The 18280-nt window shown below is 32.0% G+C and overlaps 5 protein-coding genes across 7 annotated transcripts; 2 read left to right on the top strand and 3 right to left on the bottom strand.

Annotated features, from left to right (window-relative positions):
• Positions 1 to 390: 390 nt before the first annotated feature.
• Positions 391 to 7334, top strand: LOC143351521 (uncharacterized). Of its 3 annotated transcripts, none has more exons than XM_076783099.1 (13): positions 391 to 711; positions 1991 to 2165; positions 2253 to 2431; positions 2596 to 2705; positions 2790 to 2915; positions 2984 to 3146; positions 3223 to 3468; positions 3570 to 3710; positions 3787 to 3926; positions 4222 to 4353; positions 4429 to 4602; positions 4985 to 5184; positions 6023 to 7334. In XM_076783099.1, exons 1-13 carry the CDS (start codon positions 648 to 650, stop codon positions 6054 to 6056), a joined length of 1884 nt encoding a protein of 627 aa, XP_076639214.1. In that variant the 5' UTR covers positions 391 to 647; the 3' UTR covers positions 6057 to 7334. The 3 variants fall into 3 exon arrangements, with proteins under 3 accessions (XP_076639214.1, XP_076639213.1, XP_076639216.1); XM_076783098.1 differs by having other exon boundaries at positions 393 to 711; positions 4952 to 5184; positions 6023 to 7333; XM_076783101.1 differs by lacking the exons at positions 391 to 711; positions 1991 to 2165 and having other exon boundaries at positions 2305 to 2459; positions 4952 to 5184.
• Positions 7335 to 7798: 464 nt separating this feature from the next.
• Positions 7799 to 8904, bottom strand: Smb (small ribonucleoprotein particle protein SmB). Its single transcript, XM_076777101.1, has 3 exons — positions 8750 to 8904; positions 8077 to 8611; positions 7799 to 7973 (listed from the first exon to the last, which is right to left on the bottom strand). The coding sequence occupies exons 1-3, from the start codon at positions 8750 to 8752 to the stop codon at positions 7858 to 7860; spliced, it is 654 nt and encodes a 217-aa protein (XP_076633216.1). The 5' UTR covers positions 8753 to 8904; the 3' UTR covers positions 7799 to 7857.
• Positions 8905 to 9006: 102 nt separating this feature from the next.
• Positions 9007 to 10019, bottom strand: LOC143348745 (uncharacterized). Its single transcript, XM_076779342.1, has 2 exons — positions 9958 to 10019; positions 9007 to 9911 (listed from the first exon to the last, which is right to left on the bottom strand). The coding sequence occupies exons 1-2, from the start codon at positions 10017 to 10019 to the stop codon at positions 9023 to 9025; spliced, it is 951 nt and encodes a 316-aa protein (XP_076635457.1). The 3' UTR covers positions 9007 to 9022.
• Positions 10020 to 10191: 172 nt separating this feature from the next.
• On the top strand, positions 10192 to 13269 carry Cbp20 (cap binding protein 20). Its single transcript, XM_076780245.1, has 4 exons — positions 10192 to 10351; positions 10546 to 10866; positions 11297 to 11439; positions 12492 to 13269. Exons 1-3 carry the CDS (start codon positions 10277 to 10279, stop codon positions 11399 to 11401), a joined length of 501 nt encoding a protein of 166 aa, XP_076636360.1. The 5' UTR covers positions 10192 to 10276; the 3' UTR covers positions 11402 to 11439; positions 12492 to 13269.
• Positions 11512 to 13099, bottom strand: LOC143349180 (ras-like GTP-binding protein RhoL). Its single transcript, XM_076780233.1, has 5 exons — positions 12973 to 13099; positions 12634 to 12763; positions 12304 to 12418; positions 12089 to 12206; positions 11512 to 11964 (listed from the first exon to the last, which is right to left on the bottom strand). The coding sequence occupies exons 1-5, from the start codon at positions 12989 to 12991 to the stop codon at positions 11765 to 11767; spliced, it is 582 nt and encodes a 193-aa protein (XP_076636348.1). The 5' UTR covers positions 12992 to 13099; the 3' UTR covers positions 11512 to 11764.
• Positions 13270 to 18280: the final 5011 nt, after the last annotated feature.

Here is an 18280-nt window from a genome sequence, read left to right on the forward strand (position 1 = left end):
AAAGACGCTTTCAGCGAAAGAAGCCTTCGCTCCTTTGAGCTTTGCTGATTTCTCATTGGTTTCGATGAGGGTAGTGTGTCTAGCATGCTCAGACTGTGCACTAAATCTAACGTAATAGAAAGAGCACACAGCATTTGTGTGTCTCTGTTCCTTCAGTGCAAAATCGGACTCTCGCAGCTTTACTATCACTCATTTAGCACGACTCGTACCGTGCTTCTACGAGAAGAAGGCACAGCGTGTTTATATCCCCACTCCTATTCCAGTCCACTGACTCACAGGTATTGGTCAAAAATAGTGACGAAGATCGGTGATAGCCAATCAGCGGACTGCAGCAAGAGTGGGGATGTAAACACGCTGTGCCTTCTTCTCGTGGAATGATGATACTAGGGTCGCTGTATCAAACCATCAACATGCGATCCGCCATCTTGAGTAAAAGAGTTCAGGTTAGCCAGTCTATGAAAACATCTATCAACTTTGCTGGTAGTAGTACCAACATTGCAACAAAAAACAATTACAATAAGAGTAATTATACGACAACTTCATCATCAACTTACCATACTGTCAACGAAACGTCGAAAATGTGGAAAAAGCTTACAAATAGTGATCAAATTTTGTCACGTTTATTATAGCGATCGAAAGATGCAACCATGTGGTCGTTAAGACACGAAACGATGACTCGCGATGAATGCAGAAAATATTTACGATGTTTAGGTAAGGTTAAGTTTCAAACAATCACTTTTTTACTTTAGTAACGTTCAGTCTTTTACAGTCTCAAAACAGTTATATGTGTCGAGAGTATAACGCAATTTTAAAATAAGTATTATGTATCGTAGTACACGAGATTTACATAATTGAAATATAGAAAATGGAAACCTGAAGAACTGTGTTTGATGACCATAATTTATGAATATATTAATATTTATTGATATTGAATATGTATCCATTTATTATTAAATATAATTAGAATATCATAAACCGTTTTCTTATTCTTAGCGATTTTTACTGTGGATTGTGTTACATGTTGTCTAACATTATGTTAAGAGTCACAAACAAATTTTTTGATGTATCTAGACTTGTAATTTAAAAGCTGACTGAATTTTTCCAGACCTGTAGTAATTGTTAGAAATATGAATAATTAATAAAACATATCCTTGAAATAGAATAGAAATCCTTTGTTAAAATGATGAACAAATTACAATGCTCTTGTACAGGCAATAATATTGTTTTAAATACAAATTATGGTCGATTGTAGGTAATATCCAACAATTAATATTAAAGAAACCATAAGTTTAGACTAAAAGACCAAAAGACTAATTGTTAAGTTCCCAAAAAAAATTTATACAGATTTATAATATAAATCAAATCCTCACAATTTTCTTGCAATATAATAATATTGATCAAACAATTGTTGCTTAATACTATAAGCATTTATGTTTCAGTAATATAAAAGTTTTGAGTTTTTTGTAAAACTTCATTCATTAGTTTATTCACATAATTCTTCATTACCAATAATAAATGAGTGGCTTAAAAATGATTACTATTCTAACATTTCATTGCTTTTCTCATCTTGCTGCAACTGAATTATCAAATTTAAATTTGTAAAGCAAAACTGTATTTGACTGATAAAAAGCTACAGAAATTTTTCTTAATACCTGATAAAACAAATGACATAACAGGAAAATAAAATTAATAGTTACTTTAATTATATTAGAATTTTTTAAAATTGTATATTCTCAAAATGTATCATAGGGCATTTAAACCTCCCAAAATATGTTATTGAAAAATAAAAATCAGCAATTTCCTTCTATAGTTGTCTTTATTTTACACAATTGGTTACTCAAAATAATAGAATACAATATTAATTACAAATAAAATAAATGTAATCTCTGGATTGCAATAATACCTCACAATACCAATTAAAGATTAAAGTATTGTGTATATTTATATTCTGTATTGTTTATTTAGCGAATATGTGTTTTATTTAATATAGAATTAGATGCTTATGGAAGTATGGTATCCGTCTTACGTGCTCAAGGCCCTTTCACTAATGAAAAACAGAAATTATTACAAGAGCTTGCTAAAGTTCTACATATTTCTAATGAAAGACATCGTGCAGAAGTGCGAAGAGCAGTAAATGATGAGAAATTAGCAACAATAGCTGAGCAGTAAGCAATTGCATACTAATTATATTATAATATTCAAAATAAAACTCAGATGTTTTGATTGAATATTAATCATTTGTTACAACATAGATTAAATGGCCCAAACACTGGCACAGATTGGACTATTGAAGGTCGTCGTACTATTCCACTTTTGCCAAGACTGAAGGCACGATCTGCTTTTACGACGCTAGCAAATAGCATATCCCTTGCAACTGCAGTGGCAAACAAAAGGAATCTTCCAGTTCCTGAAAAAACAGAGAATGCAAAAGGTTTTAAGGAAAACTATTATCTATTTTGGTAAATGTGTGGTTTTAGTCTATTAAAATAGTGTACAGCCATAGAACTGTAAGTTAAGAAGATTTAACAATTCAGCATTCTTTTTGTGTACCATGTATGGAATAAAAATTAATTACTTGCATATCTGTTTCAATAGCAATCAGAAGCGAATCTCCTGAGAAGCCAAAAGTACAAGAGAAATTACTTAGCAATAATGAACTTCCACCTAATGAAGATAAGTTCAGTGATCAGAATGTATCAAACGAGGTATCGGTTATATACTTATAGTATATTGTAAGGATATTATTATTTTTTTTTTTTAGTCGTTTTATTTTTTGCAATATATTATAGGACACTGAATTGGACAAAAACAAAGAAACGAATAAGCAAAACAATAATTTGGATGTGAATGAAAAACGTGCTATTCCTGAAAAACGTAAACCAACGTCTCCGCTTCCAACAGCACCACCAAACAAGGTAAATAGATAATTAACGAATCGTTTACGTAAATTTGTTCTAAACTAATCAAAAAATATGTAATACAGGTTTTGGTAGTTTCTTCAAATTCGATAGGAGCGCTAAATCATGGTGCCACTCAGAAAGGGTCTCCCGAAAATACTATTCAGTTATCACGAATGCCAACAAACTCGTTACAACATCAAAATGTTACGATAATACCGCTTAATATTAATTGCGGGGAATGCACAGGTTGTTATAACTTCAATTTTAATACATTTATAACATATTTAGTATGATATATTTAAATTAATTTTATTAAATTCAGATTCTAAGGAATCAGTGGTACAAGAAAATGCCAATAATCATTTGGCAGTTCCATCCGGTAATGTTACGAATGCTGTGGTCCCCGTTAGTGCAAGTATTACAAAAACTAAAGGAAAAATAATCGCGGCCCAAAATAAACTTAGCACAAAAATTGGGCCAGCAATTCTGATGTCCAGTAACGCGTCGTGTGTATCTGGAAGCAACTTGCAACCTGATGCGCAAGATACATCCACACAAGATAGTTTAAGTACGATACGGTTTTCTTTTTGTTTTCTATTAAACACCACAGATTTTATCAATGAGTTTATATATTTCTGCTAGTTGGCTTAATTTCCTGTGTTATTTCAGATTCAAAAATATCGTCGGCCCATAATTTAGAGAAGGCAGCAAATACTGAGAATTCAAACTCGACTGTTAGCAACACAAAACGTGTTGTACCAGTGATACATTCTAATGTAAAATCCCCAGTAACTAAAGCCATTACTTCAAGTAAATGTTACTGCTACTTGATGACAGATCGATTCAGAATCTGTACCAAGCTCATCCATTTTTTAATTGCTTTTAGGTAATTCGCATCGACTGATGACTGTTTGTCCTGGTACAACTGTATCGAATGGACCAGGACCACCTCAAATTAAGCAAACTACAACACTGACTTGTAAAAAATTGCCTACGACGTTCAATAATCAAACCACTGCCAAAATGGTACGATAACAATAACCGTGAATGTAAACTATGAAGTAGACCTAGGCGAAATTTATTTCATAAAATGGCAAATAAATCGTTCGATTGAAAATATATTAATTCATTTTTTATATGAAATACTTCATGAAATGACGATGTTATTTCGAAATAGATCGTTTTCCAAATAACTCTGAAAATTAATTTTAAAATATTGTATTTAAAAAATGTAAAATATTTATTCGTTATTTAGAAATAAAATTTGCTCAACTTCGATATCGAGATTGAATTTAGAAATATTTTATTTCTAATATTTCAGGGTGTTACGCTAAATTCTAATAAAAGTGTAAATATATCTCACCATTCTAATACGAAGTTAGCGCCTAAAACGAACGTGATTGTTATACAAAAGGGTCAAACCAAAGGTGTAACTCTTTCTCACGCAGGCAAGGTAAGTAAACAAATATTCAATCAATAAATTTTTTACATTTTGAACATAAAATACAAGCAATGTTACAAATTTTAGGAAGTGTTGGGAAAAGTAATTATGGGAGGGAAAAATTTACGTGTCACGAGTCAACATAGTGCTTCTATCAATGTCCTACCGCACCATGTTACACTTAACAATGGAGATCAAGCTGTAACTATGTTATCGTCAACAAACTCATCTCATACGGAACCTGTAACGTCCAACGTAAAGGTAGCGACTACTATTCATACATAGATCACTAGATTTTCAAAATAATAACTTTCCATCGGATATTATTTGTATTACAATACCTTAAAAAAACAAATCTGTAGAAAAAATTGATTTTAATATGAGAATAAAGATAAAAATGAATATCATCTGCAAATGACGAGCAAAACTTGTAAAAATATGTTTGATCGATTTTCACTGAAATCTTTCATTCTTTCATTTCAATCTTTCGTTGTGGCCATAGAATATTCTCCAACGTAACGAAAATTTTCTGCGATAATTTTTGGTAGCAAAATAATGGAATTTTAAGTAATCATTGTAATTATAAAAGTCTACGATTTATGTTTTTCAGTCTGGTAATACCATTATGTTCAATCTTCGGCAGGATGTTTTGGAGAAGAATAAAGCTCTGTCTCATCTTCTTGAATCATCTAATATTCTTACCTCTGAATATAAGACTGTGATACAAAATACACACACTTGTCTTTCGAAAGAACCAAGTAATAGTGATTTACATGTACAAGATAAAGAGATAATTGTAAAAACCGACGCTGTAATTAATTCTGTTAAAGATGAGATGCAAAGGTCAGTTTGAAATTGTAAAAATATATTACGAAATTGTTATGCTAAGGAAGTACATGTAACAGGAACAACTAACTCCATCATTACTTTGAAGACATTTTGTAAATTAATGACATTATTTTACGTGCAAAAATATTTCGCGAATTCAAATATATTCAAGGAACTCGAGTTTCTCAAAGAAGAATTGAACATTGTAAACTTGTCATTTATGTAGTAAATTTGAAATACTTCTTCCATTGGGTAGACCAAAAGTAAAGAATTATTTTATTCTTTATTAAAACTCCGTAATTTGGTCAAAAACATCTTATATATTTTTCTTTCATTATCACTGCTACGATGAATCGATATTTTATCTTTTATATAAAAAAAAAGGGTGTAGAAAATATATGTGAATGCAGAAGTTTTAAGTAACGAATTAAAATTTATTGAAATTGTACGGAAATTAAAAAGAAGTGAATATGTACTTTTAAATTACATAATACGAGTACGTATAATATACTCGACATTAACGAAATTGTGTTTAATGGTTTTTATTATGTAATTATTTACTTGTTCATTATTAAGAAATATCGTTTATATTTTTATACAATCTAAATAATTTATATGATTTATTGTACCGTTTAAATTGTTTTTTAACTACAATTTCTGTACTTCATCTCATAAATATTTTTTTACAAGTTTTTCTATACTTTCGTCCAGTGCGTATTATTTATTTTGAGAAGTACTCAACAAATGGTGATATTGAAATCGATAATTGCGATTGTTCATAACTTAACCTTTTGTGGTACATACCATTAAATTCTCTGAATTACTGAATTTAACAGAATAACTATTCTTTCAGAAAAAATGGATGGCTTCCTCTTCTATTAAATTAAATTTATAATTAAATGACGACTGATAAATTTACAGTCACTCTACGAACGTAACAGTTTTAATTTACTGGTAATTTAACATTTAATAAAGTAAATACACTGATACTGACAGTATCGTATTAAACCTTCTTTTAAGTATATTTTTCGATGTAGGTGTTTTCCAACTACACGTTTCAACCCGAAAAATATTTTATTTTACTTTAAACAATATAGCTATGAATAATATGTTTTGCATTCGTAATATAAAATATACCAATTTCAAGCTTAATATCTTTACATATATTTTAAAAAATAGAACACCTAAAATCATTTCGATTCAATTTGTAGATACAAAAAAAAATATATAAGAATTTTAAAACTTTTGAGGAATAAATATAGCAAACGTAACTTTTCTCAGTCTCAAGGTCATCAGCATTTTTTGATGAACCTATATGTTTGTATCATAGCTAATATCAACTCGAACGAAGATAAGATTTTTTATGGCGTATTTATGACTTTCTATGTTCAAGGTCATATTATGTCATTCGATTAAATTTATCCTGATACTAGTTACATTATAATAAATAACAAAAATATTCCGTGTGAAAAAATACTAATGATCCTAAAAATTGTAAAAAAAAAATTACGTAAATTCAGTTTCGTACATTTTTTTGTATCTTCAAAATCTACCAAGGTATTCGGATGTTTTGTTTCTCTCGATTTACTTTGTATAGCAAAAGAAAACACGTTCACTGACGTATTATAATTTACCATTCCATATTTACGAAAAGGACGAAGGAAAAAGACAGTGATCTCAAAAATACCTTTAATACTAATAAATTGTATATTTTCTCGGAGAATAATTATTACAAAATTACTGCATCGTCTCCCACATATTTTGAAATATCATATGCTAATTTTATATGCGTTATAAAATATTGTTAACAATGTCACAGTTAATTACATTGTAACAGTTAAATGTGCAACAGAATTTTGTATATGATACTTCTAGTGCTAAGAAGAAAAGTTTGTTTCTGTCTCTGACAATTGCTCATGCTTTGTATCATTAAACTGCTGTAAATATATATAAGATGTAAATAGGATTTTCTAAAAGCCAGGTAATAATAAGTAACATTTATATGTCTAAGAATTGCAATTGTTTCTTGTAAATTTCTAAATAGTTGTACTTACCCTGTTTTAAAGTTTTTAAATTAATCTATTGTATATAAACAGAAAATTTTCAATGACTATAAATGTGTACCTACATACACATTTATTATAAACGGAAAAAAATCACTTTTTGTTTTTGTATTGAATAATATTATATTCGATACGAAACTTAGATTTAAGAAAAGAATTAGTCTCCTAAACAATAAACTGCCTATACAAACTGCTCAAAAAAATATTGCTGTATCGACATCACGATTTATTCGCATTCGTACGTGTAATTATGTTACTGCCAATTATTATTATAACTGTTTTATAAAATCGAATTTTTATGCCTTTAACATCTTTCTTTTGTTAGTATTCTTTCATATGTAGATTACTTTCTCCATATTTGCTATCCTTAATTACACAGTGGTCTTAAATTTAAACTAAGTAATCAGATATTTGTATTCAATTAGCAAATAATAATGGTTTAGTATCTAATAACATCTCATGCACAAATCCTGTTCCAAATTCAGAAATTCCACTTGCTCCTGTTGTTTCATTACTATCTATTAAATTAATATTTAAACGAGTGTACAAGGATGAGATAAAAGACATTAGAATTACAAAGGGGATTTTTATTATTATCGGATACAATAATATATTAAAAAAATTATTAATATGGACGAGGAGGTGGTCCACCCCTCATCATACCAGGAGGTGGACCCCTCATTCCTGGTGGTCCCATTGGTGGACCTCCACGTCCCATGGGTGGCATTCCTGGTGGCATACCTACAATCAAATAAAAAAAATTTCAACTTCCTGGATCTGAACATTGATTGTGCTTTGGGCTCACAGAGTTAAAGAATAATATGGTGTCTGCAAATTGAATTACCCATCATTCCAGGTGGTGGACCCATCATCCCTGGTGGAGGGCCTCCGACTGGCATACGTGGAGGGCCACCAGGATGCATCTGTGGAGGTGCAGAAACTTGACCTCTGGCTCCTGGTGTCATTATCTGCTGTGATGGGCCACCAACACCTCGAACAGGTCCTTGCAATCCAGCAGGTACTCCAGCAACATTTGCAGGCATACCACGACCAGTTGCACGACCCATACCAGGCCCTGGTGCAGCACCAGGAATAGGTACTCTGGGCAGTCCTTCTTCAGGAGGTGGAGGTCCTTCCACGGTCAAAGAAACAATATTTTCCCCCCTTAAGAGTACAAAACCTAATACACGTTTGTCTTCTCTCTCTGGTTGCTTTGTATTCTTTGGTTTAATTTTACGAAATTCTTCGCAATCACCAAGTATCAAGTTCATATGCTTATCGAAAGCTTTGAATGTGCCTATGAAGGTTCTAGAATCTTGCAAAATGATTCTGACTCTGTAATTTATGTGTTGCAACATCTTATTGTTCTTACCGATCGTCTGTAAAAGAAGTAGAATTTCAATTTCTTTAACGTTTATTTAGTTGTGATTCCTAAGGTTATGTGGTTGTCCATATAGTGGATAACAATACGCTCCAAACGGTTTACAAATATTTTTGCGTTATTGCTTATCACTTACCATTTTGTTTGTTTTTTTTTTACTGTGTAAAAATCAGAAGAGAATTATGATTTAGTTTGGCTTTCGTAAACAATTGCAGTATTAAGAAGCAACTATTTGCCGGGTACAACAAATCAAACTGCTCGATTCGATAACATAACCTCATATAACCTATCTATGTAAATAGATGGCACTAGTTTAGAGCAGTGTTACTAGACGGCAGGCCATAACTTCATAAAGAAACTGCCTGCCCCTCCACTTAAGTACCAAACTGCAGCATTTGTGCGTTTTGTATTAATTTGTATTAAAATACTTATCAGCTTCTCGAGAACCTTTAGAATAATGTAGTGTTTCAGGTTTATAATGCCTTACAATGATTTTCCATCTTAATTTTCTGTCTGATTGATTAGTGTTCGTAATATTTTTGGCTAGAAGTTTAGAGTCGTATACAGCTATTTTCTGATTATGCAACAGTCTATCATTACTTTGTGACTTTATATCCATATACTTTAAATTGTAATCTTCTATATTCGATCGATTTGAATCCATCATTTTTTGTCTAAATTTGGTAAAATTATAAAACATGTCCTGGACTGGTTGAGCAACAAATGTTTTGTTACTTTGAGAAGTATTGCTGTCCTGTAATTTATCCATATATGTATCTTTCCACGATCTTTTGCATTCTTTTAAACTTGGATGCACACTGTTCGTAGTATTTGTTAGTTTGGTAATCCTAGTATCATAATTGGTAGATAATATACTTTTGTTTTCTTCATGGAATGCAGTCATATTCGCATCAGAGTGTAAATATTTATTAGGAATTTCCGTAGATTTATTTCTATTTAATCTGTCAGTATAATACGAAAGTGATTGAGTTTCTGATACGCTAGTTATAGGTTCTTTAGTGTCCTTGCTACAGTCATTGATTTTTGTCTCTAAAGCATCTTCTGGTATCGTGAAGAAGATAAAGGGTACACGTTTTACTATAAGTTTCTCAACAATGTAATCACATTCCTTAGGTTCGTAATCAAAGTTTTCTTTAGACCGTTTTTTATGACTATCTTTGAAGCAGCTGAAAAGTAATTGGTAACATTTCTTTTTAACACCTGAATTAGAATCGGTCTTCGATAACTTGGAAACTGCGGATTTTTGTGATTCGTTAGACATTTTTAATACATTTTTACTGTTATGCAATATAATTTAGTCAGGGTTCGTAATTTAATTGAAACCAGAACGACATAGTTTTAAATTCTTTGTTTTCAACATCGAGCATCGTAATTTTCATCGTCATGACGCCATCGTAAACATTAGGAAAAGTAACTATAAATTAAATTTGAACTAAGTTGTGCTCATATTATGAAACATTGCCGTAACGGCGCTAGTGTAGCGCAAATGGTTAAAATGGCAACTCAAATAACATCTTGATATTTGTTTTTCTTTCCTCGTTGATAGATGGCGCTTTTGTTGTTATGGCGATCTAGAAATGTTTGATATGGAAGGTCCTACGTATAGGAAACCTTTTCGTAAATTTCTGTAAGAATAATTAACATGGCTGCAATAAAAGTAGTTCCATCGACTTCACCTTCTGTCGAACTAAGTTCGTATCGTGATCAACATTTTAAGGTTCGTTGTATAATATAATATTAAAGTATTTCCCAGGGACTTGAAATATAAAGTCCAAACACTATAACCAAAGTAACGTTCTTATAACCATTCGTCAAAATAATATCATTCAATCCTTATTTTTTCTACGTTAATATAAAACCATCGTGTTATCAAATTTCATTTGTATTTAGGATAATTTATTTTCTGTTTAGGGTTCCAGAGCAGAGCAGGATAGACTTCTAAGAAATTCCACAACTTTATATGTTGGAAATCTTTCCTTTTACACAACAGAGGAACAAATATACGAGTTGTTCTCAAAATGTGGTGACATTAGGAGAATTATAATGGGTCTAGATAAATATAAAAAAACTCCTTGCGGTTTTTGTTTCGTTGAATATTACCAAAGAGTAGACTCTGAGAACTGTATGCGATACATCAATGGAACACGATTGGATGACAGAATAATCAGGACAGATTGGGATGCTGGTTTTATCGAAGGTAGACAATATGGAAGGGGGAAAACTGGTGGACAAGTATGTAATATTAGATTTTTTAATACACTTGGTGCATGAGATATATTAGGTTATCCCGTAAATAATTTTGTAGAGGTGCAATTTAAGTGCTTGGAGTGTTACATTTAAAGTAATATATTAAACATTAGGTACAATTCTTCCACGAGAAGAAGGTACAACGTGTTTACATCCCCACTCCTGTCCCAGTCCGCTGACTCACAGTTATTGGTCGAAAACGGTGACGAAATTGGTGACATCCAATCAGCGGACTGCAGCTAGAGTGGGGATACAAACACGCTGTGGCTTCTTCTCGTGGAAGGACGATACATTTTCACTCTCAATTAGTGCATTCTGTGCATTCTTAGAAGTATAGAAAACTTTGTTGTCATTGGGCATGCGATGTAACAAAATTACCATTAAAATAATTGTTAACAAAATTGTATTTTTACAGGTACGAGACGAATATAGATCAGACTTCGATAGCGGAAGAGGTGGTTATGGTAAAATAATACAACAGAAAGTAACGCCTATCTCAGATGGCGCGTTCGGACGTTGAAATTATGAAACTGTAACTGACTTCCTATGTTCAATTTTGTATGTATAAGGAAATTATAATAACATTTCTAAACGTTAATAAAATATTTACATTAATAATTGCGACAAATATGAACGTGGTACAAGTTGTATATATTTCGTTTTGGATATTTACATTAGTTTTCGGATATACAAAATGACAACTGTAAACACTGAGCGTTGTTGACTTAAATGATCATGTAAAAAGCATCACACGTTTACAGAATATTTTTTACTTTTTATATAAATAAGATACCGAGAAAATTGTAGTCTTTGGAATGATATATTTCTTCTAAATATTAAAATTATTACAGATAGTTATAAATATTACTTTGTAACTTAATCTTCAAAATGTACAACAAAGTTTGGTTGATGGTTTCCTTAGTACTGCTCGAATTGCTTCGACAAAAACGTCTTCCAAATTGTCGCGTTTCAAAGCAGAACATTCTATGTATTTGTAAGCCTTAACTTTTTTTCTCATCTTGTTGCAATCTTTCAGTGAAATTGTATCTACACTTTCTGTGTTTCTAAGGTCTCCTTTCGTACCTATTAGAAGAAAAAAAAAAGAATTAATTATAATAATAATTATTAATTATATTGCTCTTTGAAAGTGTAAAGTCCTTAAAAGTAAATTCGAACTATTTTTAAAATAAATAATGGAAATACTTACCAATGAGTACTATAGGTGTGTTTGGACAGTGATACTTAATTTCTGGATACCATTTGTTTACAACATTCTCGAAAGAATTGCGGGAATTCACTGAAAAGCAGATCAAGAAGCAGTCAGTCTGAAAATAAAATTTAATTATAAATTAATTTAAACGTTTATTAAAAGAGTAAATAGAATATTGATTGGAAACCATTATTCAAAAGAACTTTGTTTACATTTGGATAGGATAAAGGCCTGATCCGCTCGTAATCCTCCTGACCGGCTGTATCCCATAAAGTCATATCGTATTCTTGCCCGTCTACGTATATGGTTCCTGCATAGTTATCGAAACTAAGGAAAACAGATTGAGAGATTTAAAAAAAAAAAAAAATACTTCTTAATTGAATTTTTTTTAATGTTTTAGAAATGCAAGCTCGCCTAACCGAAGCACACAAAGTTGACTGGTCTCAGAGAAATCGCAGTCTGGAACCTAAGAGCGAACTCAGTTTACTTTGCTTGAGAACATTGCATTCAGAGGTAAACGACGTTCCCCGATTAGTACTTACACTGTGGGCACATACTCTGAGGGAAATTCATTTGTTGTGTACGTAATTAGCATACACGTTTTGCCAACAGTGCCATCGCCAATTGTTGTGATTTTTATTGGTCTGTGCAGGGGTTTTCTCTTACTATTTTCTGGGAAATAAAATATAATTTTATTCGTTTTGCATAGAATATGTATTTTTCAGTATTCATCTACTAACAACTGACAATGATAATGGTGTATAATTTCGGATTAATTGTTCGTCCGTTTATCCGACCAAGGATCAAATCCCATAGGGGTCGGTTAAGCGGGAGTTTACTGTACGTTTGAATTTAAAGAATGTTTGTTTTTTATTATTTACCCTTATTATTCCGCATCATGTATGGGAAGTAGATGACCTGTGTCTACGAATCCAGTTCAGTTTTAATTATCAGTGATAGTTATCTATTTGTCATCCGGCCAACTCCATTATCCGCTACATTATTCGACTGTACAGAAAGAAAAGAGTGCGATAGTTCCTATCAACAAGACTAATTGATATGCGTGCATTGGTCTGAGATATACTCATATACGAAACCATTCAAACGCTATTACGATTCAACTTGTGAAATATGTATGTTAAACTGACTACTTTCAATAATACTTCGTTTTAACAGTATTTTATAAACGTCCTTCTATTCCGTTCTATAAATGTTCAATAAGGTTTAACGGTGAACTTAATTTACAAAAAGTTGAATTTGGAGTCAAACGTATATAAGATTTTCCATTTATATGGATTTATGTTTTATAAAATATTAGACGTAGAACTTGGAACGTTTTTTTCCCCCGAAAGTAATTATTTAAAAAAAAAAGCATTCTTAGCAAGGATAGTATGCTAAGTGTTCGAAGTAATTTTAATCGTCATTTATATCAATGCGGTTAAAACTGTGACCGCAGAAGAATGCTTTCCGTCTGATTCACTGCACTACGACGGTGGGCAATTGTTTAATTAAAATGATGGAATTATGTTTCCTAATTTGTGAAACCACTCGACCTCATAAAACTGAGATCATCGCACTTTCCTGTCAATTATGTTGGTACACGCTACTACTTTTTAGGAAAGTGTATACTTCTCGAGAATATTGCAAAGTTTATTTGGTTTTCCATTTTTTTCATTTCCTTTGCTCGAAAATAAATAATGGAAAAAATTGCCCGTTACGACAAATCTCTTTTGTCTTTTATCACAATCAAAGCTTGGGTTCTGGAGTAGTATATCCACCCCCTTAAGGGGTAAAACCACTGTAAAAACCTGAAATAAAGCGATTTTTTTTTTTATATATGTATAATAATATTCAATAATGATTTTGAATAGCATTGAATAGCATTTGAATGCATTTGAAGTACAAATTTCCTACGCATTTTCGAGAAAAAAATTCAGGAAGGTTGACAAATTTTTCGACAAAATTAAAAAATTCCAAATCGTTCTAAAAAAATTATAGTTAATTACGGGGGTCAATTTACAGTATTTTTGGTCAATAGACATACCCTCGAAATCCTACCCACTTTCTAGAAAAAAATTCGAGAAGGTGTGAAATTTTTCGACGGAAAAAAAATTTTTCAAATCATTCTAAAAAAATTATTTTCGGTTGTGGGGGTCAATTACAATAATTTTTGGTGAATAGACATACCCCCGAAATCTTACCCATTTTGTAGAAAAAAATTCGAGAAGGTGTGAAATTTTTCGACGGAAAAAAAATTTTTCAAATCATTCTAAAAAAATTATTTTCGGTTGTGGGGGTCAATTACAATCATTTTTGGTGAATAGACATACCCTCGAAATCCTACCCACTTTCTAGAAAAAAATTCGAGAAGGTGTGAAATTTTTCGATGGAAAAAAAAAATTTCAAATCGTTTTGGAAAAATTATTTTCGGTTGCGGGGGTCAATTACAATCATTTTTGGTGAATAGACATACCCTCGAAATCTTGCGCATTTTCGAGAAAACAATTCAATAGGGGCGGAACTTTAAACGTTAATAACTTTTTAACGCAGCCTCCATCGATAAATTGGTATTCTTGATTTTCGTCTTATTTTGACCTCTAGAATCCCCTATTAAAATTTTTCCCAGGGGTGGCTGGACACCCTGTATAAAAAAAAAAAATCGCAAAAAAGCGCTTTATATCAGGTGTTTACGGTGGCCTTACCCCTTAATTTGCATGTTTCCACGCGGACGAGCGAAAGTTGTGGACGCTAGCGAAAGTACAAAAAGCGCAGGTCGACGATACGTGAAATATGATAAAATTATGAGATGAAAAGATAGATAGTCGCGTAGGTGGATCGAGGGTGTGTCTTTAACACACGACGCATCAAATAATTCCAACCACGCCCTTCCTTCCGCATTCTATACCTGGTCCTATCATTTTGTAATTATACATTTACTCGAGAATATTTTGCGCTGCATCAATCCTAGATTCGTTGTATTTAACGTATTTAACAAACCAAAGACGATCACATACAACGAAATGAGATAAAATTTGATTAAAAATTAAAATTTAAGAAATTTTAAATTAGAAAAATAGGGTTTTTAATTGTCAACGACAAATCATTTTAATTCTTTCAGTGCAATTCTTTCGTACAATTGCGTGTGAAAAATACGTTACAGTAATGAGATATCGATAAAAGATAAACCTGTACCACGTTGAGAAATCGTTCGATCGGTGATCGTAAAATATAAATTTATTTTCAACGGTAGTTTTCATTAAAGTAAAGTTAATCGTTTAATTCCTACGGACGAAAATTTTATTTGAAGCAGGTATAGCTTTTCGAAAGTAGCGATTACATATGTGTACGTGTTGAAAATATGAAAGAGGCTTCTAAAGTAAAAGTGTTACGAACGTTTTAAAAGCAAACGAAAGTAATACTGTTTATTTTGTACGGCACTAAACACTTTACTTTTTTAATATTATTAAATCTTACTGAGAATGCCTTCTCTAATTTGTTTCTCTATTTAAAGATAGGCGTTGTCGTTGACAGATTTTAATAAATATATTTGCAATCGTTATCCGTAAATCTATTATTTAGGTTCAAGCTTCGATGTTTCAGGACCTCGAGATTTATACAACGCTACTTTTACGTAAATAGGTTACAAACACGCAAGTAAAGTAGCGATGACATAATCTGGCTATGCTCGTGAACCTGTGTGTTCGTGTCGGCCTTCAGAAATGCGTAATTAAAAAAGTATACGAAGTATAGTCGATCGCGCGAATCGCAATTTAACGACGCCAGTTGCGTAAACAATGTACCTGAACAATAACGTAGGCGATGAATGAGAAATAAAAGATGTCGAAAAATAGAATATTAATATTTTATAATAATAATTTTAATTTTCAATCTACGCATCCTTAGGCTTCGTTTGTTTGAATAACTGTTTCAAGGTTTTCTTGCGATAGTCGAGTAATCGATTATCAACTTACGCAAATTTTAAATAGACAAACTTATCTTCGAAACCTTTTCCATATTTTCAACGCGTAAACAGATGTAGGCGCAACACCTTTAAAAACCTCTAGAGATATGTGTTAAATCTTGATAGAAATAGTGTTGGAACAATTAAAGAAAATTTCAAAGTTATGAGAATACTGTTAATTTCTTTTATACGAAATTGGCACGAACAGATACGTGCTTTAAGAGACAATAGTAAGCATCTTATAAATGATACACTGATAAGAGATGATAAGATAATGAAAAATCCAAGAAGTTATGAGCAGCACGATAAATATTTATTTAATGTTCTTTTTTTATAACTAGAAAGGAATATTTGAGTTTTGTATTGAAATAATATATTCCAACATACAGGGTGTTCGACCACCTCTGGGAAAAATTAAAATGGGAGATTCTAGAGGCCAAAATAAGACGAAAATCAAGAATATCAATTTCTTGACTGAGGCTTCGTTAAATAGTAATTAACAATTAAATTCAAAAATTTCGAATCATTCTGAAAAAATTATTTTCGATTGCGGGGGTCAATTACAATCATTTTTGGTCATTACACATACCCTCGAAATCCTACCCACTTTCTTGAAAAAAATTCGAGAAGGTGTGAAATTTTTCGACGGAAAAAAAAAATTTCAAATCGTTTTGGAAAAATTATTTTCGGTTGCAGGGGTCAATTACAATCATTTTTGGTGAATACACATACCCCCGAAATCTTGCGCATTTTCGAGAAAAAAATTCATTACGTACGGAACTTTAAACATTAATAACTTTTTAACGAAGCCTCCATCAACAAATTGGTACTCTTGATTTTCGTCTTATTTTGGCCTCTAGAGTCCCCTATTAAAATTTTTCCCAGGGATGGCCGAACAACCTGAATAATTTTTTTTTAATACAGTTTATAAGATGCATACATTGATTTGAAACAGTGAAATAATTTTCAAAAATATGTTGGTTCTCGATTCAAAATATACAGGCGAATCGTATAATAGCAGTAACAATATTAATAATACAATTTCTACAGCCAGTATATTATAGTGGTCCTCGTTACTGTAGCACTGGATTTAAGAATTGTTTCCTTTTTAAATATTATTCAACTCCGTTACAGAACGATGATCACACCTTTTACACAAGATTTCATCAGTATATACTATCACGACTAAAGAAACAAACGTGTAGTAGATTAGTTATAAAAGGCAAGTTATCTGTGACTCACCGTGAATTATAAAGCTTTTGCTGGGAAAAATGTAATCGTAGTCATCGATGCACATGTTTCGCCTATTAGACCGACGCGTGAAAAGTGTTTCGTTCCATGCACGATTTTAGACACACTGGCTAATTGAAATTCTATTAGATCCCGACGAGCGGTTAACGGGAAAACTACGTAGATGCACTTCTCGCGACGGCTACTCGACGACTACGAAACACCGCCGACGCGTTTTAAACGTTCACCGAAACGTCAATTACACTAGACGCATATCCTAACGAAGATGCACGCTCGTACACGAAAATATTTGAACGCTTACGTTTATAAAATTCAACCAATAAGATATGTATGTTAAATCGAAGCATTTGATACAATATGGCGGTTTTTCGGTATTTCAAATCATACTAAAAAAATTATATGTAGTTACAGGGGTCAATTACAAGCATTTTTGGTCATTATTCATACCCCCGAAATCCTACGCAGTTTCGAGAAAAGCAAACAATTTTACAAGTCGAATTCCAAGAGAACTGCAAAACAAATCGCCGAAGAATTGCAAGTGTAAATAAGTTTACGAAACGTGCGTCGCATTTTATAAAAATGTAAACACATAAAACACAGGAAATTGAAGCAACGGCTTCCTTTAACGGAACAGTATAAAGCAACACGGTTGGGGTTTGACCGTGGACACGTTCATTGCATGAAAAAATAGGTGAAGTCGTTTTTAGCGATGCAAAGAAATTTAATTTGGGTGACCCCGATGGACGGAACGTTTATTATTATAATTTAAGAAAAGAACTGTTTAAGTCGCCATCAAATACGCGATGGTAGTATGGTACCGATATTGACTATCACAGACCTTGTATCTCGCCCCATGTTTTTGTAGTTGCGATTTTTTAGTTCGAATATGTTTTGATACTGTTTGTTACCAGCATAGATTTTTCGAACAATAATGCTCCATGCGTTTTCTATTGAATTCTAATTCGATAAACAAGCTG

The sequence above is a fragment of the Colletes latitarsis genome, chromosome 2 (assembly GCF_051014445.1).
Source record: "Colletes latitarsis isolate SP2378_abdomen chromosome 2, iyColLati1, whole genome shotgun sequence".
In the NCBI taxonomy this organism is placed as follows: Eukaryota; Metazoa; Arthropoda; class Insecta; order Hymenoptera; family Colletidae; genus Colletes; species Colletes latitarsis.